Consider the following 26566-nt stretch of genomic DNA (forward strand, 5'->3'; position numbering starts at 1 on the left):
GTTTCCGCAAGATTACCACCCTTGGGAGGCCTACTGTAGACTTGCCTGCCTGCATTTTAAGCACAATATTTTTTTAACAATGTAAAATGTTCCTAGTGTAGACAAGGCCTTGGTGGGTTTTTTCTTGGTTCAGCTTGTTACTGTGTCTCCTTAATGGGTTAGCTGAGCCCTACCATGTGCTACTGGTAGAAAACAAGTCTGTTCTGAGGAGTTTGGGGGAATAGAATCCAAATGGCATGGCCTCCTGCTATGAATTCTAGGCAGTTTATGCTTACCTTAGTTGGTGAAGCAGACCAATTTTCTTAACAGGTGTCAAGAAATCTGAGCTTCCATCAAAATGGTCTTCTTTTTACGACTGTCCTAATTTTGCCTATGAGCATGGTAGAAGTTTGCCTGCCAGCATGTTCTATTCCTTCTGGTTGTCCACCATGGGAGAGACTGTTAGGCCATGGTTGGATTTACCAGTTTAACACACCATCAACACTTGAAGTTACCCTTAGGAGGAAAGCTTGGAAGGTCTGGAAATGGAAGAGTGTTCGCTAGACTATATCTAGATAGCTTACAATAACTCTTATTTGTAGACAATGAAAAGGCATTGACCTCAAATTACTGTTGGAAGGACTGCATCTGATTCACTAACATCTAGAAGGTTACCTAACCTTTGTTGCTTTTAAATTGAATCCAGGCAAAATGAGATGAGTGCTTTTCTCTTTCTACAAAGCCAAGGCAGAAAGTAGATAGACTGACTTGGCTCTATGGCATGCAGTCTCCTTGACTGGGTGTAATGGTGTGTTAATATACTCTTTCAAGAGGTGGTTGATCTGAATATCCTTTTAGCCGTTTTGAGATCCAGTGTGTCGTGGCTTTGGGCAACACCAGCAGAGCAGATGTCAGGCTGAGTAGCATAGCCACAAATCGGCAAATGTTCTTCCTGCACGGTGTACGTGAGGCAACACTGAACAGAAGAGCTTGAATGAGACATGAAGTAAAATACTATCTTGAAAAATAAAGAGCATAGATAACCTTCAAGTGCTGTTTCTTCTTACATCTGTTTCTTTGGGGAAACCCTTTCCCTTGCTTTTCAACTGCTTGTTTCTTTTTAGACATGTCTTCCTATATGTTTGCACTTTGCTGCTATTATAAGAGGTAGAAGTTCTTGATTCTGAATCTTACTTTATGAAGAGATTGAGGTGATTTTTATGTTTTTATACATGGCTCTTCACCACAGTTTGTAGCTGTCAAAGACCTCCTGGTTTTTTGAGGTGTTATGAAGAACCTGAACGATGTGTCTTGAAGTTATTCTTAGGAGGGAGGGTATCTGATCCATGGCTGAGGCCCATGTACTCAATGGCAACCTGAATCTAACTTTTATGGCAAAGTCCCTGGATTCTGTGGAACTCTTATGTGACAGAGCAGAAATGTTGCAGCAGCTGCATGAAAATCAAGAAATTTGTAACAAATAATGAAAATCCATAATGCAATCAGCCCAGTGTTTCTCGTGGTGTCTGATCACTTCTCTACTTGGAGTTGAGGAGCACCTCTAGGATTAGGATAGGATCAGACTGGATATTTCTCCTAAAATGATGTGTAGCAAAATAGTTAAGTGTTCCTATTTTGCTTTGTCATTCAGGAAATGGAGATGAATGGGACCATGAAAGATCTTGCCAGTGTCCGTCAACAAAAGTAAAGCAGTCAGGACCTTTCGTTTCTGACAAACAGCAGAAAAATTTGAGTGCAAATGAGGACACGATGTGTGGGGGAGTGTGATGAGGCAGAGGTGGCAATAATGAATGTGGGATATAGAATGAATGTGAAGTGAATCATAGAAGAGGAAAGAGTGAGTGAGTGAAAGGATAGATGGAACAAGGGAGAGAAGAAAGTAAGAGGGGGAGGCCGTGGAATTAAAGTTTTGGTCATAAACTTTATACTGGCACTCAGATGAAAAGATAAAAAGAACATTGATACAACTGTGTCTTGCATGACTAATATGGTCCTTGTTATCTGCACCTGTACATTTACTGTGATATCATCACTGTTTGCTGGTCTAGCAAATCAGTTGCTTGAAGGTGCAATGCTATCAAACACACTCGCTCAAAAACAAGGAAGACTTAAATATATGTCCTGATTTTTTTTATAATGTTAATTTAGCTACTGAGATTATTTTTTTAGTGTGCCATAGTATATCGAATGTTCATGAAATTATTCACAAAATACTCTTGAAACATGCTTGTAATTGCATGTTGTGTCTTATACAATACTTGTTTCTTCTACAGGAATTGTTGGTGAAGCAGATGAAAATGGGGAAGACTATTATCTTTGGACCTACAAAAAACTTGAAATTGGTTTTAATGGGAATAGAATTGTGGATGTGAATCTGACAAGTGAAGGAAAGGTCAAATTGGTTCCAAATACCAAAATCCAAATGTCATATTCAGTAAGTAATGCAGGAATATACAAGGGATAAGAAATTCTGCAGAGTATAGTACTTTAGGAATAGTTACTTACATATCCAAAACTGATGTCTGTGTTTTTACAGGGAAAACTGTCATAAGTGAAGATGCATCTTTTCCATAACTTGCTGTTTGTAGAATTACATTTAAAGTACTGATATCATGCATTTAAAACAACTAACTGAAGCATGTAAACAGGGTGGCTTTAATGTGGATTCATGGTTCAATTGCACCCACAGAAATCATGAAACTAGGGGTGTAAAACCGGGCATACATACATTTCCCCCGGAGCTGTGTGGAGGGGAGGGGGTAGCCCTGGGGGAAGGAGGAGTATTGGCAAGCGAACCCATCCCACACTCACTGCTCAGCAGCTGCTCCTGTCCCACAGAGCTGAACGTTGTGACCTGGTGCATAGTATTGCAGTGCCACTCTCACTGAAATTTGGCCTGACTGTCCTTCTCTCATGGCTTTGGAGAAATGCAAAATGTGTCTGAAAGTGTGTATATATTGGTCTTTTCCTAAGTCACGTTTCATGCCTAATAACACTAGCGTATTTGGAAGCAAATTTCAAATCTCCAAGTAACTTTCATATCTAGTACACAGGTTTCAGTTTGTCCCAGGGCAGTTTACATCAATGGGTAGTTGAATGACCTGTGTGACAGATGATAATGGTACCTCAGTCCTATGCAGAGCAGGGTTCACCCTAAATGGGCAAACAGGGACCATGGTCTGATCAGCTCCTGCTGTGCAGAGGTGCTTTGTCACGAGGAGGCATCTCTCTCCTGCCTGGGAGGAGAGAGTTCCCACGGCTGCCAATGCTGTTGCTGGCATTGGGAAGAAGCTTGGCATGAAGGTCTCAGTATGCACCCACCAATGATTGAGGAGAGGGGAAAGCACCCCTCTGACAGAGGGCCTCCTGGATGTAGCAGAAAAGAGGAAAAGTAAGAGTACTGAAAGTAAAAGCAGTTTAATGTTGTAGTTTTATTTAATGAACTGGTTGCTAACAGTACATACGCACGCACGCTTGCTTATGTGTACCTTCCACTACGCTGCTTTATATTAACAGACAGTCTCACATTTACACTTAAAGTACTTCGTTATTAACACTAACACATCTACCTAATGTATTAGATTTTCTTAACATAATGGATTTTTAACGATGTCGCTCAGGGGTGTAGATATTTCATACTCCTGAGCAACGCAGCTGGGTCGACCTAACTTTGTAATGTGGACCTGGCCTACAGGGTACCTAAGGGCTTGGCTACACTTGCAGATGTAGAGCACAGGGAGTTAAACCAGCCTTTGGAGACCACAGCAGGGAAAACACTGCCGTGTGTTTACACAGTCAGCTGCAAGCGCACTGGCATGGCCACATTAGCAGCTCTTGCAATATCACAAAGAGCAGTGCATTGTGGTAGCTATCCCAGTGTGCAAGTGGCTTTTCAAATTTGGTGGGCGGGTGGAGTGTGACAGGGAGTGTGTATGTGCGGGGAGAGACTGTGTGTTTTGGGGGGCTGAGAGCGTGTCAGCATGCTGTCTTGTAAGTTCAGACAGCAGCAGACTCCCCTCCACCACACACACACACACACACTCACACACTCTCAACAGTAGCATTCCACACTAATGGTTTGCTTTGTCCTGGAGCATGCTGGCTGGCTGTCAGAAACGGAGCTTTGAAAGGGGATAGCCGCATGCCTGCAGCCGATTTCAAAACAATGAGAAGAGTGGCCATTTGACTTCAGGGGATTATGGGACGTTTCTGGAGGCCAATCATAGCGCAGTAATGCAACAGCTCATCCACACTGAGGCCCGGGCTGGGTGCAGCAAGCTTTATGCTTCACATGGAGGTGGATGACCAGGAGCGCTCCAGCTGCAGAGTCCAGACGCTCTAAGTGCCTTGCCAATGTGGACACCTCAGGAGTTAGGGCGCCCGGGGCTGCTTTAATGCGCTCTAACTTGCAAAAAGAAAAGGAGTACTTGTGGCACCTTCGAGACTAACCAATTTATTTGAGCATGAGCTTTCGCTGTAGCTCACAAAAGCTCCTGCTCAAATAAATTGGTTAGTCTCTAAGGTGCCACAAGTACTCCTTTTCTTTTTGCGAATACAGACTAACACGGCTGTTACTCTGAAATCTAACTTGCAAGTCTAGCTAAGCCCTTAGACTAATCTTTTTCTTTGTTCCTAGATGTGCTTTCTCAGCTGAGGGTTGGAGTAGTTTTGCAGGGCAGCATGGTGAAGTATGCATTGCTGTTGCTTATGCTTTCCCTGTTCTGTAGATTTCAGTCTTTAAGGGCTGTCAGCCAAGCTCCTTTTGTTATCTCCTAAATTCATTTTTAAACTGAAGAAAAAAGTCTGATATGGACAGTTTCTAAATCCCTGTGGCTTTATGGCTGAGCAAGTATTGCGGGCTTTTCAAGTGTAAATCTTTTCTCTCTCCAGGTGAAATGGAAAAAATCAGATGTGAAATTTGAAGATCGGTTTGACAAGTACCTTGACCCATCTTTCTTTCAACACAGAGTATGTAGTTCTAAAACAGCCATACAAAACTTCCTTTGAAATGTACTCTGGTTCAGAAAGGCCAGTGGAACAGTTCTCCACGCTGCTCCAGTTGCTTCTGTTGTAGTGATAAAGGAGAGGTAAAATGTTTTGGAGGTGGCTTTGTCCCTTTTGAGAAGGGGGCAGATAAAATACTTAAAAATGTAAAAATGGCTCAATCCAGTTGATTTTATTTTTAACATGAGGTAACTTGTGGAATAGCACTCTTCATGGAAAACTTTTCTCTGCAGCACCCGGTAAGTTAAGAAGGCAGCGTGTATGAATTTTTATGAACAGTTACTCAAGTGGAACAGATGCTAAAGATTCAGCAGGGAGCACACATTGTGCTGCTTCATGAGAATCATAGAATCATAGAATATCAGGGTTGGAAGGGACCTCAGGAGGTCATCTCGTTCAACCTCCTGCTCAAAGCAGGACCAATCCCCAATTAAATCATCCCAGCCAGAGCTTTGTCAAGCCTGACCTTAAAAACTTCTAAGGAAGGAGATTCTACCACCTCCCTAGGTAACGCATTCCAGTGTTTCACCACCCTCCTAGTGAAAAAGTTTTTCCTAATATCCAACCTAAACCTCCCCCACTGCAACTTGAGACCATTGCTCCTTGTCCTGTCCTCTTCTACCACTGAGAATAATCTAGAACCATCCTCTCTGGAACCACCTCTCAGGTAGTTGAAAGCAGCTATCAAATCCTCCCTCATTCTTCTCTTCTGCAGACTAAACAATCCCAGTTCCCTCAGCCTCTCCTCATAAGTCATGTGTTCCAGACCCCTAATCATTTTTGTTGCCCTTCGCTGGACTCTCTCCAATTTATCCACATCCTTCTTGAAGTGTGGGGCCCAAAAGTGGACACAGTACTCCAGATGAGGCCTCACCAGTGTCGAATAGAGGGGAACGATCACGTCCCTCGATCTGCTCGCTATGCCCCTACTTATACATCCCAAAATGCCATTGGCCTTCTTGGCAACAAGGGCACACTGCTGACTCATATCCAGCTTCTCGTCCACTGTCACCCTTAGGTCCTTTTCTGCAGAACTGCTGCCTAGCCATTCGGTCCCTAGTCTGTAGCTGTGCATTGGGTTCTTCCGTCCTAAGTGCAGGACCCTGCACTTATCCTTATTGAACCTCATCAGATTTCTTTTGGCCCAATCCTCCAATTTGTCTAGGTCCCTCTGTATCCTATCCCTACCCTCCAGTGTATCTACCACTCCTCCCAGTTTAGTATCATCTGCAAATTTGCTGAGGGTGCAATCCACACCATCCTCCAGATCGTTAATGAAGATATTGAACAAAACCGGCCCCAGGACTGACCCCTGGGGCGCATTCCACTTGACACCGGCTGCCAACTAGACATGGAGCCATTGATCACTACCCGTTGAGCCCGACAATCTAGCCAACTTTCTACCCACCTTATAGTGCATTCATCCAGCCCATACTTCTTTAACTTGCTGACAAGAATACTGTGGGAGACCGTGTCAAAAGCTTTGCTAAAGTTAAGAAACAATACATCCACTGCTTTCCCTTCATCCACAGAACCGGTAATCTCATCATAGAAGGCGATTAGATTAGTCAGGTATGACCTTCCCTTGGTGAATCCATGCTGATTGTTCCTGATCACTTTCCTCTCATGTAAGTGCTTCAGAATTGATTCTTTGAGGACCTGCTCCATGATTTTTCCGGGGACTGAGGTGAGGCTGACTGGCCTGTAGTTCCCAGGATCCTCCTCCTTCCCTTTTTTAAAGATTGGCACTACATTAGCCTTTTTCCAGTCATCTGGGACTTCCCCTGTTCGCCACGAGTTTTCAAAGATAATGGCCAATGGCTCTGCAATCACAGCCGCCAATTCCTTTAGCACTCTCGGATGCAACTCGTCCGGCCCCATGGACTTGTGCACGTCCAGCTTTTTCTAAAAAAGAAAATGCTGTATAGAGGCTTTCTGACCGCTTCAGTCTATCTGAAACTGTCCCAGAAGCCTTCTTACTCTGCTCCCCTGCTATACTTGTGTCCCATCCCCCTTCCTAGCAGAGTACTGTAAACAATTGTTCCAACTTGATAGGTCCTAAGCAGCATTGATGTTATGCTCGCAACAGAAGAAAGTAAATGGTGCTGAATCAGTATCGCTGTTGACCTATCAGTTGCCCACTGTATTTACTGGGTGTGTTTTTGTTTTGAATTGGAGAAAAAAAAACAATCCTTTTGATTTCGACAGGTAAGCTACACTTTTCATTGAAGCAGACAGGCAGCAGCTTAAATTATGGTATTGAATTCTCCTAAAGCCTTTCATTGCCATTGTCCCATTTGGGATTTCAGGGTGGAGTTGGAGTAGAATTTGGATGGGATTTTTAAAGATCAGTGGCTTACTGACTGCTGTGGCAATCGTCCTCTGCCTCTTTCCCACTTTGTATGAACTTGTGAAATGATTGCAGCAATATGGAAATATTAATAACTGAAAATCTCCAGTGTCACATTGAGAATAAGGCAAAATGGATCTTCTTTCCCATGTTAATAATGAGAAAAATTAATGGACAGTGGAACAGTTTCACACACTGCTGAAAGTACGAACAACACAGTGAACAGATGTGGGGGAAGTATACATTTTTTCATGCTAAATCCTGATTTATTTTTCTGGGGTAGAGAATTAGCCCGTGCTAGAACAAGAGATGAGCTCAAACTGAAGTCCCTGGTCTCTGGGGAAGTTCATATCTTGATCTGAACTTGGGGTGGGCACATGTCTGGTTAAAACTACTTATAAGCACTCTGTACATAGCTCTTCTCCTGGTAAGGTAGATGTTAGTTACTGCCTGATTGTCATGTGTTTTTCAATTTTGAACAGGGGGATGTATGTTGAACCCCTTAGGTGCAAAATATGACATTGCTTTTCAAATTATAAATTTTTCCAGGGAGTGTTCTTATGATTTTAAAGTAGTCCCTGCAATACTAAATTCCAGCGTTGGTAGCAACTATAACAAATGTCATATCTGGGTTGTGTGTGTTTTTTTTTTTTTGGTGGTGATTTTGAGGTAGGTTGGAATTATTCAACATTGGAAGTGTATTTTAAATAAATTAAATGTTAGTTACTTCCAGAACTAATAACTTTCATTGTACATTGTGCCACACTTTTGACCTGACCTACAAACTAGTTTGCCACGATGTCATCTCATTTACTAATAGCTGTAGGAATGTTTCCCATGGTCAAGCTCAACTTTTTCCTTAGGTCTTGCAAGATTCAGTCCCATTCAGATTACTGTTCCTAGTCTGATGTGTGACACTGCAGCATGGGCTATGCTGGTAATGTTTTTTATAAGAGAATCATCCTGGAGAGGAGAGGTAGCAGACAGGTAAATAGCATGACCTGATGAAGAGCGCTGTGTTAGTTTGAAAGCTGTTCTCTCACCAAAAAAAGGTCCAATAAAATATATTACCTCACCCATTTTGTCTCAAGTAAATAGCATGTTGTTCTTTGGTGTGGTTTTGCAGCATTGATTGCTTTGTCTCAGATGGAAACAAAATATTGCAGCTGCAACTGTGGTATAGCTTAAAACAGTTAATGTTACCTGACCCGTGTGCTACTCGGATAGGATGGCTCTAGGTTGCAGTAAGGTGCCTATTGGGATTTCAAATCAGAATGGGAATCTTCTGCACTGAATGCCTTTGGTCTTAAAAAGGAAAATGTTGAGGTTTAACTATTAATGTTCTGTAGCAGCTTAGTTTGACTAATGGACACATCAACGTGTTATGGAAGATGATGAAAACTTCAAAATTTTGCACGCTATATTTAATAGGATTTGTGCAAGCTTTAGATAATTCATTGCTACTTAGCACAATAGTTTGTACTGACTCTTATTGGGCACGAATATGTACCTACAGTACTTAAAATTGAGTCTTTTTTTCTTGTAGATTCACTGGTTTTCAATTTTCAATTCCTTCATGATGGTCATCTTTCTGGTGGGTTTAGTGTCTATGATATTAATGAGAACATTACGAAAAGATTATGCACGATATAGCAAAGAAGAAGAAATGGATGATATGGTAAGACTTGCACTAAGTTCTTAGAAATTTTAGTAAGACATATTGCTTTTTCTGTTGTTGATTTCATTGAGCTTATGAATAGTTTCCTTAACCAAAATAGAAAATAAATTGAAATTTGTGGAGAAAATTTGTCTAGGAAGTGGTCAGGGAATTCTCTCCAGGAAGAGAGTGGCTTTCAGATTTCCCAACCAGAGCAACATAATTTCCTGTTACAAGGTTGCTGGCTTCTGAGGACTGAATTAGGAAACTTAAAGCTGTTGGGACAGACTGCACAGAGGATTGGTGATGAGACAGTAGCCTTTCACTCGTAGGTTGCATCTTTGAATTCTGCTTAGGGTTGTAGTAGCTGAGTGTTCATAAATTCTGCTTCTTATTAAATGTTTGGTCTGCCCAGTCCAGGTGCTAGTCGCTATTGGTTCACATTACCATGGCTGGCACTAAATGGCACATTCTTGTGTAGAGGGGCCAAAAACTGACTGGGTATGGAAACTGAGCTCCCCTCCGGACCTGCAAGAGCTGGTCCCTCCAACTCATGTGTGAGGCACGTTGGTAGAGCATTGTAGAAAAAAATGCATCACCATGACTCATGATATATCCTTTTTTGTGGATAAATTGGGCTTCAGTCTCCAGAGCTTTCAAGCAGCCATCTTCCACAAGTGCCAATTTCACAAATGCTATCTTTAAAAAAAAAAAAAAAAAAAAAAATTAAAGCAAAAAAAAAAAAACCTACCTATTGGCCCCTGTGCTTTGGAAGCCTGTGTAAACCCCTAAAGACTGACATTTGTAGGTTGGGGAAGCAAAACCATTCTGAATGGATTTAGCTTTCCACTAGTGACTTTCATTGTGCATTTTGTGTTTGTTCTTCATGGAGTATTTGTCCCATAGAATTAATTTATCTAGCTTTAAGGATTCCATTAGGGCAGACTTTAATTCATACCTAGCATCTTGTTTTTCTCACTTATTACTTGGCAATAATATTTATAACTGAACTGTACTTCTATACACAGGACAGAGATCTGGGTGATGAATATGGGTGGAAACAGGTCCATGGCGATGTTTTTAGACCATCCAGTCATCCTTTAATATTTTCATCGCTTATTGGCTCTGGTTGCCAAATCTTTGCAGTTTCTTTCATAGTTATCATTGTTGCAATGATAGAGGATTTATACACAGAGTAAGTATATTAATGAAGTACCTGCCTCTTTGACATCTGAAAGTTTTTGAGACTTTTTGTAAAAATGAAGCTGGTTATGAATTCTGTGTACAGTTTCAATTGAAACCTAAAACAGTGTTTTGTCCTAAAGTTCAAAGGTGACTAGCAAATTTTTTTTATAGAAATTGATTTTGTTGCTACTATATGACTTAACAAAGAAAGTCTGAAAAGCTTTTATTTTTTTTCTCATTGCTTGTTTTTATCTTAAAAATATCAAAATTAAGTCTGGTGTTCCCTGGTTTTGCTAGTGGACTTTGTGGGAGGTAAAAAGTCTCAGGATATTTTTAGAGGTCACACATTTAACTGAAGTGAGATGCTGAATCTTTAAGGAAGTATTTTTTATTTATTACTTGGGCTGTACTTCTGTAGAGATTTACACATGTGCTTAACTTTACATGCTGTGATCAGTGCCTTTGACTTCAGTGGGACTATTCACATTACATAAAGTCAAGCACATGCATAAGTCTCCACAGAATTAGCGACTTTGGCTCTAAGTTTCTTGGGGTAGAGAGTCTTTTCAATTTTGTGTGTGCAATACCTAGAACAGTACAGTCCTGACTGGAGTCTGTACCAATATTTAGGAATTGCCGTTAAATACTCATCTAAAACATAAAAACGAGGACCAGCTTAAATTAAACTCACTGTTGTGTAGCTATCACCTTGACCATGTTGCTTGGGGGGATGGCTGTCTCTTCCCCAACCCTTCATCTTTTTGCCTTTTTAGATTGTGACCACTGGGACCTGGACTTCCTTTCTTTGTTTTGGGAAGCAGTTACTATATTTTGTGTGCTGCAACAACAGAAGCAATTTTACCAACTATTAGCAGGTTTTTTAAAGAGTGATTAAACTTTCTCCCTCTCAGTTCAGCTTTATTCCCAGTTGCAGGTCATGTGTAACTATCTGTATTTGCCACTAGAGGGAACCCGGCTTCTGAATTTAGCTGCCTTGTTTTCACTTATCCTGAAACACTTTTAAAATCCTGTTGCCTAGTGTACTTTTCTTGGTTTTACAGTGATTGTCCTCATGGTGCGGATAGCTGAAGAGGAAATTAAATACAATTCTAAGTGTTTTAGAATGCCAGCATTTTTTTGGACGGGACCACGACTACTTTCACTTTTGGAATGTTTGCACATTGTGGTGCTACTAGAAACTCACAATAATAGTGATAGTGATATCTGATGCATGTAAAACATGTGAGGGGGAAAAGACTGAACTCATGTACTTGCATATGCTTACCTGTCCTCTTCTGTGCAGGTGCTCCATGCACAATGAGGTAGTGGTCTGGCTCTCAGAGCACAACTGAGCATTTACTAAGCTCCGATCCAAAAATGGACCTGTAGTAGGAAAATGGTGTGAGCTGAAAAGTGTGACATACCATACTACTATAAACTGAGTGATCATTTTACGTACTCTGCAATGCCATAAAATACCCCATAAACCCTCTCGGGGCACTCACCATTTTTCACCTGAGAACAAGTGGTTGGCATTTGGTCACATCAGCTGTTAATATTGGATTGTGTTGCAGGAAAGTTGTAGTATTAGGGCTCTTCTGGAATATAAGTAAAAATAGTGGATACGAAATATCTGCACGGCATTTCAAATTAGAATTCATTGAATGCATTGGAGTTATTCTGGATTACAGTAACATCACTTGAAGCAGAATTTGGGCCTGTAATTTTACATAGTCATCTTTACTTGAACCAATTTAAAAGCAGACTATCACAATTGGCATCTGTTAACCAATTTTAAAACAGAAACATGGGACTTCTACTTTTAGAATCAAGTAGGCTCTCATGTAGGTTAACACTGACTTTTTTTTTTTTTTAATGCAGCAGGTATATTTGCTTAATTTCAGACCACCACCAAACAGTAGTGGGAGTTTCCAACAGAATGACTCTGACAATACAGTGGTCTGGCTGAAATTCTGCTGTTGGTTACCGCATCAGCATGGTCAGCTTTTATTGGAGGAAACACTGTTCTATTAATGAGCAGTGCTCGAGTCTCCTTTTGTTACAACCTGGTTAAGGAAATTGTTCTGGGCCTGCCTTTTGTGGCTTAGTGTCAGAGCCTGCTTTGCCCTTAAATGATCAAAGGATGGACCAAAACAAGTATGGTTCTATATTCGTTATATCGATGAGAGGATGCCTTGAAAAGCCACTGAACTCTTCTGCTTCAATTTGATACCTTCACTCTGAAGGTGAGCTCCCAGTGCAATGCTGTTGCCATAAGGACTAATATGATGATCCTTGGATGCATAAACAAGGGAATCTTGAGTAGGAGTGGAGAGGTTATATTACCTCTGTATATGGTACAGGTGTGACTGCTACTGTAATACTGCATGTCCAGTCCTGATGGCTTCAGTTCAAGAAGAATGTTGGTAAATTGCAGAGGATTCAGAGAAGAGCCACAAGCATTGTTAAAGGACTGGAAAACATGCCTTATAGTGATAGACTCAAGGAGCCCAATCTATTTAGTTTAATGAAGAGAAGGTGAGGGTGTGACTTGATCAGTCTGTAGGTGCCTACATGGTCAGCAGAAATTGTGCAGAGGACTCTTCAGTCTAGCACACAAAGGTATAACCAGATCCAATGGCTGGACATTAAAGCTAGACAAATTCAGATTGGATATAGGATGCAATTTTTAACAACGTGGGTAATCAACCATTACAACGATTTTCCAAGGTTCATGGTGAATTTTCCATCCCTGGCAAATTTTAAATCAAGATTAGATGTTTTTCTGAAAGATGTGCTCTAGTTCAAACAGGAATTAATAGCAGGTCAAACTCGATGATCACAATGGTCCCTTTCGTGGAACCATCTGAGAGCCTTGTTGTCTGCCTAATGGGGTTTTAATACAGCATTTGCAATGTTTGAATGTTTTTTCCATAGTGTTCTCTAAGATTTATTTATTTTCCATTTATAAATTATTGGATTCCAATAGATGGCAGGAGAATCACATATTTAGGACTTGTGAAAACCAGTTTGCAAATGTACACTAGGTGACTCTTCTTAATACTGGTTTTAATGTTTTGCTAACAGGAGTTCAGGTAGTGTCCCGATGGGTGCTCCACATCAGGATGCGCTCAAGCCTGTGTATTCTTCATCGGAGATTTTTGTTAGCAGTGTCTGCAGCTCTGTGCTTGCACCCTAGGTATTCTTGTGCTCCAGTACAAGGATATATGGAGTGGGGGTGGACCCACTGCCACTCCACTCCCTTCTCAACCACCAGGAGCTCGAAATGGAGTGTCGCAGTGTCCGTTAGCTAGCAAGCAGCTTGCTATTTCTCTTTATCTCTTTTTCCTTTAGGTATCTTTAATTTTTTTTTTTGTTTTGCTATTTAGCCCAGTTTCTGCCAAGTGGGGGTACTTTTCGCCCCTGTTCTTCTTTGTGTGCCCGATCTGGGCTTTTTGTCCTTGGGCCTTGATCTGTGGCCTTGAGCATGGGTTATGTCCGGGATTCAAACCCTGCCAGACCTGCCATAGGTCTTTTTCCCACAGCAAGAGACATTCAAGCTGCTTCTGCTGCCTGTGAGAGACTCACCTCCCATCCAAATGTAAGATCTGCTAGTCACCCCCCTGTACTTTGGATCCAGTTGCTCAGAACCCTGGTAACAGTCTCTGCTATGGTAGTAAGCAGAGGTCCTGGGGATCCTTTACAACCACTCAGACGCTAAAAGAAGAAAAGACCCAATTCTCCAGAACTGGATAAAGAAGGGGGCAGTCACCCTATTGGTCTGGGTCTCAGGAGATCTCACATCCTGATATGGGTGCCACTGAAGCTCTTATCCCCTCTGGTATCCAGACCATGGCACCAGCTAAGAAGACTGCACTGTATACCAAGAAGCAGTCAGATAGACAACCTACAGCAGCACTGCCATCAGCACCAGAGTCAGTGCCTTCAAAACACAAGGACGCAGAGCCAAGCCAAAATTTGTTTTCAGTACCATTTTCTGCATCCAGCCAAGAAGGAGGTACTGACAGTGTGTCAACACTGTCTCCAGTACATCCTGACATACTACTGAGGACCCCTATCCAAAGTCCCTGGTATCATTCAGGCTCCTATTTCATGAGGACTTTTGAATTCTGGAAGAGCCTAAATCACCATTGCTGAGGGTTATGGAGATGCTTTGTCAATACCAACTCATCTCCTGGAGCCTACTTGCCCTCCAATCCTACTGTGTTCAACAGTGACTTGTCCTCTGCTACCCACACACTCACCAGTTCCACATAAACTCTTTGAGAGTACCAAGACACGTTTCCAGCGAGTATCGACACATCCTCTGGCACTGTCTCACCATCCAATTAAGCATTGGCCTCTGGTATTCATGAAGGTACAGGACCCTTTCTGGCCCCATATCGGCTCGGCCACTTGCACCTCCAATGGACATGTGGGATGATACCTCATCCAGTTCTGAGGTGTCTACATAAGGGTCCTTCACCTTCCCTCCAACCTCCCTCCCTCCCTCCCTCCCTTGAGGTGTACATCCTAAGGAGGAATCTCTCACGAGGAGATAGACCCACCAACCTTGGGCTCCTAACACCTTCCCTTATGCTCCACAACAGTGTGCTTATGGATCCCATGGGCCCCTTATGACAGCCAGTTCTGCAGGGTCCCATCTCGTAAAAGGGCATGCCAGGAACAATAGCACTATCCTTGTGTCCTGCTCCAAAGGAGTACCTTGCAAAGGAGCAGGAGCCAGTGAGGAGGAAGAAACATAACCTTTGCATAAATCCTCCTGCTCACCAGGTGAAGGTGTCATGCCTCCTCCACCTGCTGGCATTTCCAGATCAACTGCAAGTGGAAACTCAACAATGAGGGTTTCAGAGAGATGTCTTTACTTGGGATCATCCAGAGGGAGATCTCTGACAACAGTTCTGCTTAGGGGGAAGGCTGCAACTCTATGGATGATTCCTTGGCCTTATATATTGCTAAACACTTATCTCCTTATGCCTTTAATGTTCGAGGTGCTAAACAAATTGAAACAGGAGAAATTATTAGCCATTCTCATAGCACAGTTGTAGCTGAGACAGGTGGTATTCCCAGGCGTGGTTTGCATGCCTCTGTAACTGCCTCACCATCTTCCCATGACAGCGAAATGCCTTCACCCAAGAGTTGAGATCCATCACCCTCCCCAATCTCCTTATGGTTCAGCTCAAGATGTGGGTTCCAGATAGTTCTCTGGTATAGAAAAAGCTTGCTCTCCAGAGGTACAAACAATCCAGCGTAATTGTAGAAAACGATGACAAGGAAAACTTATCTACAGAGGTGGAAATTCACCTAGTCTGGAAGCAGCCTCCAGTCTGTACCTCCGCTCAAGTCCTGTCTGTCATACATTCTTGGGTACCTGCTGACCTTAAAAACTAGAGGCTTATTGCTGAGCTCCATTAAGGTTCACCTAGCTGCCACCACAGCTTTTCAACCCCCATCAAGGAGTTTTCAGTCTTCACTCACCCAATCACTACGAGCTATATCAAATGCTTGTTCAACCTCTTCTGTCCTGTCAAGGAGGCAACTGCATTGTGGGACCTCAACTTCGTCATCAGTGTGCTGAAGAAACCCCCATTTGGAACTGTGGGGAACTGTTCCCTCCTCCATTTGTCCCTCAAGACCACTTCCTGACAACCATCACCTCGGCCAGGAGGGTAGGGGAGCTTTGAGTCCTCACAGCTGACCCACCATACGTGGTGTTCTATCATGATCAGGTGATGCTACATCCACACCCTTGCTTCCTACCTAAAGTTTCTTCAGACTTCCACATTAATCAAGAGATTTACCTACTGGTGATTTATCCCAAGCCTCACTCTTTAAGAGAAGAAATGAGCCTCCATTCTCTGGACATAAGAGCTCTTGTCATTTACCTCAACAGGACTAGGCTCTTTGGGGCTCCCCATAGCTTTTCATCTCAATTGCAGAATGAAACAAAGGACATCCAGTTTCCACCCCAAGACTGTCCAAATGGGTTGCAGAATGCATCTTAACTTGTTGTGAAGCCTCAGGGGTTCTCCCCTCTGCAAGTGTGATTAGCTATTTCACCAGGGCTCAATCTACCACTGTAGCCCTACTGAAAAACATACTTGTCTCAGACATCTGCAGGGCAGCCACCTGGTCTTTTGTTCATGCTTTTTCCTAGCAGTATGCCCAATGCTCTGGTACCGGCTTCCAGAGCTGATGCGACTTTCATGAATGCTGTTGTATGGTCCATACCAGTTCTGCAGCCTCGGCATGCTCCTCTGTAGTTGGCGCTGCTGCTCAAGTATCTCCTGATTTGGAGCACCCATAGGGACAATCCTTGGAGAAGGAGAGGTTACTTATCTTGCACAGTAACTGGAGTTCTTAAAGATGTGTGTCTCTAGGGGTGCTCCGCTACCTGCCCTATTTCCCCCTCTGCCTTGGAGTCCGCTGGACTTCCGTGGCTGAGAAGGAATTGAAGTGGCGATGGCCCACGCTTCCCTGTAGCCGTGTACTAGAGCACGAGGCTATCAAGGGTACAACTCTGGACCCTCAGACACTGCTGTTGAAAATCTCTGATCAAAAGTTTGCACACATCAGGACATGGAGTACCCATAGGGACACACCTCAAAGAAATCCAGTTACTGTCCAAGGTAAGTAATTCTCCTTCCCCTTTATCTGCAGATATGTCAGAAGTTAATTTAAGTGCTCCCAGTAAGCACTGACGCTAGAAATGTTTTGAGCAATATGCTGTATTGCTACAATGGCTACACGTGTGTGTTATATAGTTCGGTTCTTGTAACACAGGGCTTATAAAAAATCAAAACACTTTGGTCAAAGGTGATACTTTCTGCCTTTATTTCTAGTGGAATTAAGCATATCGGGGAGGAGAGGGGGGGAACGCTTTATTAATTTTAGTTGTTTTAGCCTGGTTAAATGAGGCTGATGAGCAGCTTTGAATGGAAACAGTTATTTTCACTGTAAATAGTAAACTTTAGACACATTTCATTGATCAGCTTTTACTTCTGCACTAGCTAAAAATAGCAGTTATATTTCTTCTGATGACTATGCCTGTTTTACTGTGAATATTTTGCTGTAATATAAATTGAGTTTTTGCATTTCTATTGGCATTACAAAAAAAAGTCTTTTTATTTTAGGCGAGGATCAATGCTTAGCACAGCTATATTTGTTTATGCTGCAACATCCCCAGTGAATGGATATTTTGGAGGAAGCCTTTATGCTAGACAAGGAGGTAACTTGTTTTTAAATGTCAGCATTTTTATCATACTATTTTATATAGCAGGTTTATTCTGTTTCCTGTTATAAACAGCACAAACATGCATGGTCTTTTACAGGTGGTGTTTAGGTAGTTAATGAAGTCACATGAAATCCATAGTTTTTAATCAATACAAGAAATTTTGAATCTAAACGATGCTTCATTCCCTGTTCATTCTTGGTTGCATGCCCTGTATTAAAGCTTGCTAAAACCTTGGTAGTATCTATTTAAATCAGTAAGGAATATAAGGATGTTAACTGTGGTAGCCTGGTCAAATTACAACTTGAGTAATTACATTCTGCCTGTTGAATACCCCCTATCGTACCAAATGGATAAGTTAGCCTCCTGTTCCTGTGTGCTGTTAAACAGCTTATGTGTTCTACCCCGAGTTGGCCTGTAGTAGTTGAAGTGATCCCTGTTATCACTTCATCTTCTCCGTAGGGAACTTGAGGCTTAATGTTTACAAAGAGTGAATGGAAGGTTCTATAGAGTTGCACAGTATTATTTACTGCATTTGTGCCATTCTTTATGGTATGAAGAATAATCTTCCTGGAATCTTAGCAAAACATTCATTCCATTTAGAATCATAGAATATCAGGGTTGGAAGGGACCTCAGGAGGTCATCTAGTCCAACCTCCTGCTCAAAGCAGGACCAATCCCCAATTAAATCATCCCAGCCAGAGCTTTGTCAAGCCTGACCTTAAAAACTTCTAAGGAAGGAGATTCCACCTAGGTAATGCATTCCAGTGTTTCACCACCCTCCTAGTGAAAAAGTTTTTCCTAATATCCAACCTTAACCTCCCCCACTGCAACTTGAGACCATTACTCCTCGTTCTGTCATGTGCTACCACTGAGAACAGTCTAGAGCCATCCTCTTTGGAACCCCCTTTCAGGTAGTTGAAAGCAGCTATCAAATCCCCCCTCATTCTTCTCTTCCGCAGACTAAACAATCCCAGTTTCCACAGCCTCTCCTCATAAGTCATGTGTTCCAGACTCCTAATAATTTTTGTTGCCCTCCGCTGGACGTTTTCCAATTTCTCCACATCCTTCTTGTAGTGTGGGGCCCAAAACTGGACACAGTACTCCAGATGAGGCCTCACCAATGTCGAATAAAGGGGAACGATCACGTCCCTCAGTCTGCTGGCAGTGCCCCTACTTATACAGCCCAAAATGCCATTGACTCTGCTTGGCAACAAGGGCACACTGTTGATTCATATCCAGCTTTTTGTCCACTGTAACCCCTAGGTCCTTTTCTGCAGAACTGCTGCCTAGCCATTCGGTCCCTAGTCTGTAGCGGTGCATGGGATTCTTCTGTCCTAAGTGCAGGACTCTGCACTTGTTGTTGTTGAACCTCATCAGATTTCTTTTGGCCCAATCCTCTAGAATCATAGAATCATAGAATATAAGGGTTGGAAGGGACCCCAGAAGGTCATCTAGTCCAACCCCCTGCTCGAAGCAGGACCAATTCCCAGTTAAATCATCCCAGCCAGGGCTTTGTCAAGCCTGACCTTAAAAACCTCTAAGGAAGGAGATTCTACCACCTCCCTAGGTAACGCATTCCAGTGTTTCACCACCCTCTTAGTGAAAAAGTTTTTCCTAATATCCAATCTAAACCTCCCCCACTGCAGCTTGAGACCATTACTCCTCGTTCTGTCATCTGCTACCATTGAGAACAGTCTAGAGCCATCCTCTTTGGAACCCCCTTTCAGGTAGTTGAAAGCAGCTATCAAATCCCCCCTCATTCTTCTCTTCTGCAGGCTAAACAATCCCAGCTCCCTCAGCCTCTCCTCATAACTCATGTGTTCCAGACCCCTAATCATTTTTGTTGCCCTTCGCTGGACTCTCTCCAATTTATCCACATCCTTCTTGAAGTGTGGGGCCCAAAACTGGACACAGTACTCCAGATGAGGCCTCACCAATGTCGAATAGAGGGGAACGATCACGTCCCTCTAATTTGTCTAGGTTCCTCTGTATCCTATCCCTACCCTCCAGCGTATCTACCTCTCCTCCCAGTTTAGTGTCGTCTGCAAACTTGCTAAGGGTGCAATCCACACCATCCTCCAGATCATTAATGAAGATATTGAACAAAACCGGCCCGAGGACCAACATTGGGGCACTCCACTTGATACTGGCTGCCAACTAGACATGGAACCATTGATCACTACCCATTGAGCCTGACAATCTAGCCAGCTTTCTATCCACCTTATAGTCCATTCATCCAGCCCATACTTCTTTTAGTTGTTGGCAAGAATACTGTGGGAGACCGTGTCAAAAGCTTTGCTAAAGTCAAGGAACAACACGTCCACTGCTTTCCCCTCATCCACAGAGCCAGTGATCTCGTCATAGAAGGCAATTAGATTAGTCAGCAGGACTTGCCCTTGGTGAATCCATGCTGACTGTTCCTGATCACATTTATTCAGCTTGTAATCAGTTTGTACTCCATCAAATGCAAAAGTAAATATTGGTAGACAGCAAAAGCCCAACTTTACCTATCTGCAGCCTTCTCCTTATAGCCCCACCAGTGCTTCTGAGTTCTGACCTGCAGTGCCGCTGCCATTCCTCCAGCCTCCCCCTTCTCCTGTGCTGCAGTAAGAGAATAGTTAATATTTATTTTTATTCTATTAAACATTAAGAAAATTGGTTTTGATGAATTTTAAAAACAGAAGCTTGTATAATTTTAGCAAGAAATGCTGATCAATGCTTTGTTTTCTACAGCATCAATCTCCCTGCTATCTGAGAGCTTTGAAAGGTCATAAATGTCTAAGGCTTGGTCTGCATGCAGTTTTTCTACCAATTTAATGACATCTGTAGAAAACCAGATCAGTTTTACCAGCATAGGGGTGTTATGCCTGTATCTCCAACACAAGCTATATTACTGCAAAGCCCCATACTAGAAGGTTGCATTAATTTTATATCTGCTTTTTACAGATCTGGCTAAATTGGTTACAAAAACTGTAGGCAAGCCCTAAAATGCTTTTGATGCTCCTGCACAATGGAAGTTTGTAGTCCATATGCAATTCTCGAAACCATATGTTGGTTTCCTTGCTGCATTCTATTCAGTAAGCTGTACAGATGCATCCAGACACTGAGTGTTTAAATAAAATTAGCACAAATTCAGATTAATAGCAGATGCAGGAAATTCAGCCAAGACTGGAGTAAGGCAGTCACAGAGAGGTCTTGCACAAGACCACAAAACAAAGGTCTGCAAGATTTCTTGAATACCCAGGCATAGCAGCAAATCCTTTAACATCTGTCTAGATTGTAGAAGACCTTTACCTGTTGACTTGTCTTACTTTTTTGTTGGAGGTGCCTATTATAGTGAATTAAATTTTATTACTGAGTTTATTAAACATGGTATCATTTAACACCAGTAGTGTTAGGTGTTTTACTGAGATACAAAGACAATAGGTAACATTTTCAAGAGCCCTACTCAGTGACATCAGAAGGTGGGACTTTTAAATCATTGAGGCGCTTTTGAAAATGTTACCCAATATTCCTGTCTTTGAAAAACTTAGTCTTTAGATATACAAACAGGAGGAGGACAGGGCAATGGAGGGAAGGGAATAATGCTGAGCAATGTGATTAAATAGTGAAGCTAAGCATGTGTCTTAGCTACATTATTGTAGTGTGGTGTTTTGTGTGTTCTAAGTCTTTGTTGAAACATTTTTGCTGCGTTATTGCTGTTATAGCCATAAACCTGCACTGCCGTTCCTGTTGTATTTAACTGGTCACTTAAACATTTTACAACAGAATTGATGCCTATTGATGCAAGGAAGCAATTTTATGTGTAAACACCCGTCAGTAGTGTTTCTAAACATTGTTTATTTAACATATAAGCTTTGTTTTACGCATCTTATTAGCATTTCCCATTGTAGGCTGTTACTCTCCCATGTCCATATTTCCATAAAGAATGGTTATTGTTTGTGAAATCAAAAGGCTTGATTAAAAGTGAAGTACAGTTTAAAAGTTTACCTTTGCTCCTGTGTATGTTAGCTAGTACTCATTTAATTCATTTTGGGAAAAAAGAGGCTAACTACTTACATTCTGGTAAACCTGTGGCAAAAACTAATTTTAATCATGTTTAAATCATGTTTAAGCATGTTTTATCAATTACAAATATGTTTAATGGTTTCTTCCTACAGGAAGGCGATGGATAAAGCAAATGTTCATTGGGGCTTTCCTTATTCCAGCGATGGTGTGTGGCACTGCCTTCTTCATTAACTTCATTGCCATCTATTATCATGCTTCGCGGGCTATTCCCTTTGGAACAATGGTGAGTAGTTAATAGAACTTGAAACAGCATAGCAGACCTAGGAAAATTTAGCTTCTAAACTGGAATAGCTTGTAGTCTGTGTGTCCCATCACCTCAAAGTGGAAAAATGAAGTTCAGGTACTGAGATTCCAAAGATCTGTGTCTCAAATGTGATAAATAATAGAGAAAATCCACATGTTTGCGTTACAGTAGTTAAGAAAATTGCTGTTCTTGCAATAACACTTAACTTGAAATATAATATAATAGTTGCAATTCAGACTAAAGAACCCAGTTCACTGTAGCTGCTAATTGGTAAAAGGGATTTTCTGTTTGTAGTTGAAAATTTTAACAAATCTCAGTAGGATCACATTTTTAATTGCCTGGAGCCAGATACATACATAAGTCCCGTTCACTTTTATTGGGAAGAAACATGGGATTCTAACTTTCTGGGCCTGGGAAAAGAAGGACATCCAGAGAATGGGGATGCGAATGCCACTCCATGCTTTTTGGAGTGTGCCTGTTGGTGTCCTTGGGGGAGGAAGGCAATTCTTTTGTCTTAGGGTACGTCTCCACTACCCGCTGGATCGGCGGGTAGTGATCGATCTATCAGGGATCGATTTATCATGTCTAGGGTAGACACGATAAATTGATCCCTGATCTCTCTGCCATCGACTCCTGTACTCCACCGCGGCGAGAGGCGGAAGCGGAGTCGACAGGGGAGTGGCGGCAGTCGACCCCATGCCGTGAGGACACGAGGTAAGTCAACCTAAGATATGTCCACTCCCCCCCCACCGCCACCCCCACCCCCAGTGTAGACCAGGCCTTAGTTTTAGAATGAGCATTGTGAAAGCAGCAGGTCAAGTGATGGTGATGGACAGGATATAAATCATGGCCGGTGGTAGTGGGGTGGATGGATGGATAGGGCTGAACCAATTCCCCGTTCATAGCACTCCTCTCAAAACCATTCTACTGTCGAATCAAGTAGGGCTGAAGCTTCACTTTGATAATACTTACAACTTAAGACTTTTTGTCCAAGAATCTGAGGCCTGGTCTACGCTGAGGGGTGGGAATCGACCTAAGATATGCAACTTCAGCTATGAGAATAGCATAGCTGAAGTGGACGTATCTTAGGTTAACTTACCTCGTGTCCTCATGGTGCGGGGTCGACTGCTGCCGCTCCCCCATCGACTCCACTTCCACTTCTTGCTGCGGTGGAGTACAGGAGTCGACGGCAGAGTGATCGGAGATTGATTTATCGTGTCTACACTTGACGCGATAATCGATCCCTGATAAATGGATCATTACCCGCTGATCTGGCAGGTAGTGTAGACATACCCTTAGTGTTTCTCAAATACTGATTAAATCTAAAAACACTACTGGGAGATAAGCTATAGTAGTATCCCAATTTTAAAGATGCTGTGCCACTTTTATAATTTTCTTCCATCCACCCCTTAATGTCCAAAGTTGAGTTTACCTGGATTCAGGGCCCTCAATCATTGCCTCTCATGTCTCTGGCATCTATGGTCTTGTTCCTTTTTTATCCCACTCCAGCTTGCATATTTTCCAAATCCTTGCCTGTTCACTCCCTTTGTTGTTTCTATACATTCTCTCTCTCTCTCAACCATGATTAGTGTTTCACTTCACAGGAAAAGTGAAGTGATTTGGCATAATTGCTTCACATATGAGGAAGCCAGTTGAATGTCATAAACCAGGCTTAATTATGAATTTATTTACCCTTCGAGATGATGTCAAACAGGGAAGTATGAATAGCATCAAGACATTGCTTTTGGTATGGCGCTTGTCTTAATTACCTTACCAGATTCACAGCTGCTGAGTTTGTCTTAAGTGCTCACAAGGTGACCAGTCTTTTTAACAGAAAGTCCATCCCTCCAAATGTGTGGCATTGGTTATCTTGTAAAAAAGCCCTAGTTATAGCTGAGTCCTTGGAATAAAAGTGGGAGATGGTGACCTGTTTATTTCTAAAGACTGATGTAGGCTACTTGTAAGCTAAGGTACAAAACAAAGCCAGTACAGTTGAAAGCCACTTCTAAGCCATAATGGTTAAGTAAAAGAATCTATACAATCAGATTAGAATTCCCGTAGTGTTTTGACTTGGGGAATGGCTTTCTTCTCATTCCAAAGGCCTCCTTATGGTCCAACTGTGTACTTTTATGTCTTCATTTTTAAAGTTGTAAGTTTAAAGATGATTAACCTAAAATCTGATTCATCATAGTGACTTTTCCTCTTTGCAAAGGCTTCCCTCAGAACCTTTTTTTAATTTATTTTTAAAAGGAAAGAAAGTTTTTGCACTTACAACCAGCTCTGAAATAACCCTTTGTGATATGTAAGAAAAAGGATTTGGTCGTGGATAGAGTTCATGTTCCAACTGCCAAGGGGCATAATTATAAATTTGTAAAAGAAAATTTTGAGGAATGTGCAGTATGAAAAAATGTCTTCTAATGTTTTAGCATGTGATGCAACAGCAGCTTAGATTTAGACCAGTAGTGGGCAAACTGCGGTCCGTGGGCTGTCAGGGTAATCCACTGGCAGGCCATGAGACAGTTTGTTTACATTGACCCTCCGCAGGCAGTGGCCGCAGTTTGCCATTCCCAGTAAGTGAGAGCAGCGGGAAGCTCCGTGGGCTGCAAGGATGTACTTTAAATTGCATTTTCAAAAATCAGTGTGAAGGTGAAGAATGGAGGTTGCAAAAATTGAAGAATGCGGTTTAAAAGAAGCTGTTCTATTTCCCAATCAACAGGTCTTCAGGAATTTTCCATTGAGGGGGAATATATCAAGTGGCCTATCTAAAATATTAGCAGTAGGGAGAATTGTATCAAAAAATTTGGAATAAGAACCTTAATATCACCTTTAACATGAAGTACTGTGGGTGGGGAGGGGTAGCTCAGTGGTTTGAGCATTGGCCTGCTAAACCCAGGGTTGTGAGCTCAATCCTTGAGGGGGCCATTTAGGGATGGGGCAAAAATTGGGGATTGGTCTTGCTTTGAGCAGGGGGTTGGACTAGATGACCTCCTGAGGTCCCTTCCAACCCTGATATTCTATGATTCTGCTGTACTAACCATAGGACTTAAAATAATCAATGTAATGTAAAGCTAAATGTGCTTGATTCATTCATTCATTGAACCACTTTCAATCTGAATGTCTTTTTAAGAAGCAAGATTTAGAATTTTAATTTTTGCCATGTCAGTGTTAATCAGTTTATGCTAAAATGGAATATTGTATTGTTTTTTCTGTGCTGAGACAACAGTCATATCCAACACTGTCAGAAAGGTTTACAGCATTGTTCTTTGACATGTTCAAAGAGGCTGTGTTTTACTGCTGAGCAAGCATTCACAATATCACATTTCTCATTCATATTCTGATTTGGAGTTTAGAAATGCTGATGGAAGGAAATTCCACCTGTATTGAAATTTTAGTCTAATGCTGTTCCACTCATTTTCATTTAAGATCAGGGAAATGTCTACAAAAGCAATTGAGAATGGGGTCTTCAAGGGTCATGTAATGGGTGTGTAGGGTTTCTTATACACAGAGTGATTTTAATAATCTCTAGGGATTATGAATTTGAGTCATAATTACTGTGTGGTGCTAAATCTCCCTTCACTTTGCACTTCTAGTAGGAGCAAATTATGTATTAGAAATGTCACCAGAACAATCAATGATCTAATGAATTTTAATCAGCTAATGGAGTTGATTTGTAGAGGGAAACAGAAGAGAGCTTAGCTTCCTCACAGTAAATACCTGTGCTCTTGTGAGCCCCTCTCTCCTCGTGCAGATGTGGCTTCTCTTGCCTTCCCCAAAGTGGGCAAGCCTCCAAAAGTCTCTAGTGGCAAGCTTGCTCCTCCTTCATGAAATGCGTACCCCTTTTCCCAAACTACAGTAGAGGTGAGAGGTGACACTCCTACTCCATGGTTGTCTTAAATAGTCCCTCTACCTCAAATTGCTTGCTAGGTCTACTCTTCCTTGTTATGTATTGCAAATCTGGAGAAAACATAAATTGGATGGTCATGGAAGAACACTGAGTGAAAAAGGTTTTAGTAAGAAATTGCAAAACTCTCCCATCCTAATCTTGTAGCATAAAGCTCAATTTGTCCCTCCTTTTTTGGTGATCTGCCCCAACCCCTGTATCTCCCAGGTAGCACAGTGCCGGAAACGAGAGGTAAAGCCTAGTTACTAGCTGTCTTATATTAGTACCCTGCTATGGCATCTGGATTTTAGGGAGCCCTCACCCAGCTCTCCTGTTCTGAGATTGGCTGAACCTCAATAGCCATTGAAGGGTCCTTGCTTAGAGTTCACTGTAACACTGGTCCACTTTGAATCTCTCAGAGCTTCCTCTGCTACCTTGTGCATCAGCCCTATCTGGAATCTCACAGGAAACTACAGCAACAGGAAGTGGAAAGTTAATAAGATGTCCCCCTATAGCCCTAAGCTAATTTCCCTGGCTGTAAGCCTGGGATTCTATTCTTGACTCGCATGGATATACACATGATTCTTAATCAACAGTAGGGAAAGCCTTGTGTAAGGGGAGGATAAAGTTCTAGGCTCTCTTCCTGGAAAATATTTTTCCATTGCCGTTCCCATCAAAATGTAATAATGAAGCTGACCAATTTTATTCCATCTTCTCAAAGCTTTTAAAAAAGGGTTTAAAGAATCCTTCTAGAGTACTTCTATTAAACCTATGATATGTAAGGAGAGGGATAACGGTCTGATTCCTGGTAGACTCTAAACATGTTTGGAAACTGACAGTCCAGTGTCTAACTCAGGGGTGAGCAAACTTTTTGGCCCGAGGGTCACATCAGGTGGGGAAATTGTATACAGGACCATGAATGT

The 26566-nt window shown here is 42.0% G+C and overlaps 1 protein-coding gene across 1 annotated transcript in view; it reads left to right on the forward strand.

Annotated features, from left to right (window-relative positions):
• Nucleotides 1-26566, forward strand: part of TM9SF3 (transmembrane 9 superfamily member 3) — an 83791-nt gene that overhangs the window by 32561 nt on the left and 24664 nt on the right. Inside the window, exons 4-9 of the mRNA XM_048858812.2 lie at nt 2274-2434; nt 4891-4968; nt 8901-9032; nt 10040-10206; nt 17351-17445; nt 21612-21742. Of these exons, the coding sequence (XP_048714769.1) occupies nt 2274-2434; nt 4891-4968; nt 8901-9032; nt 10040-10206; nt 17351-17445; nt 21612-21742 (764 nt within the window). The remainder of the gene's footprint in view (nt 1-2273; nt 2435-4890; nt 4969-8900; nt 9033-10039; nt 10207-17350; nt 17446-21611; nt 21743-26566) is intronic.

The sequence above is a fragment of the Caretta caretta genome, chromosome 7, assembly GCF_965140235.1.
Source record: "Caretta caretta isolate rCarCar2 chromosome 7, rCarCar1.hap1, whole genome shotgun sequence".
In the NCBI taxonomy this organism is placed as follows: domain Eukaryota; kingdom Metazoa; phylum Chordata; order Testudines; family Cheloniidae; genus Caretta; species Caretta caretta.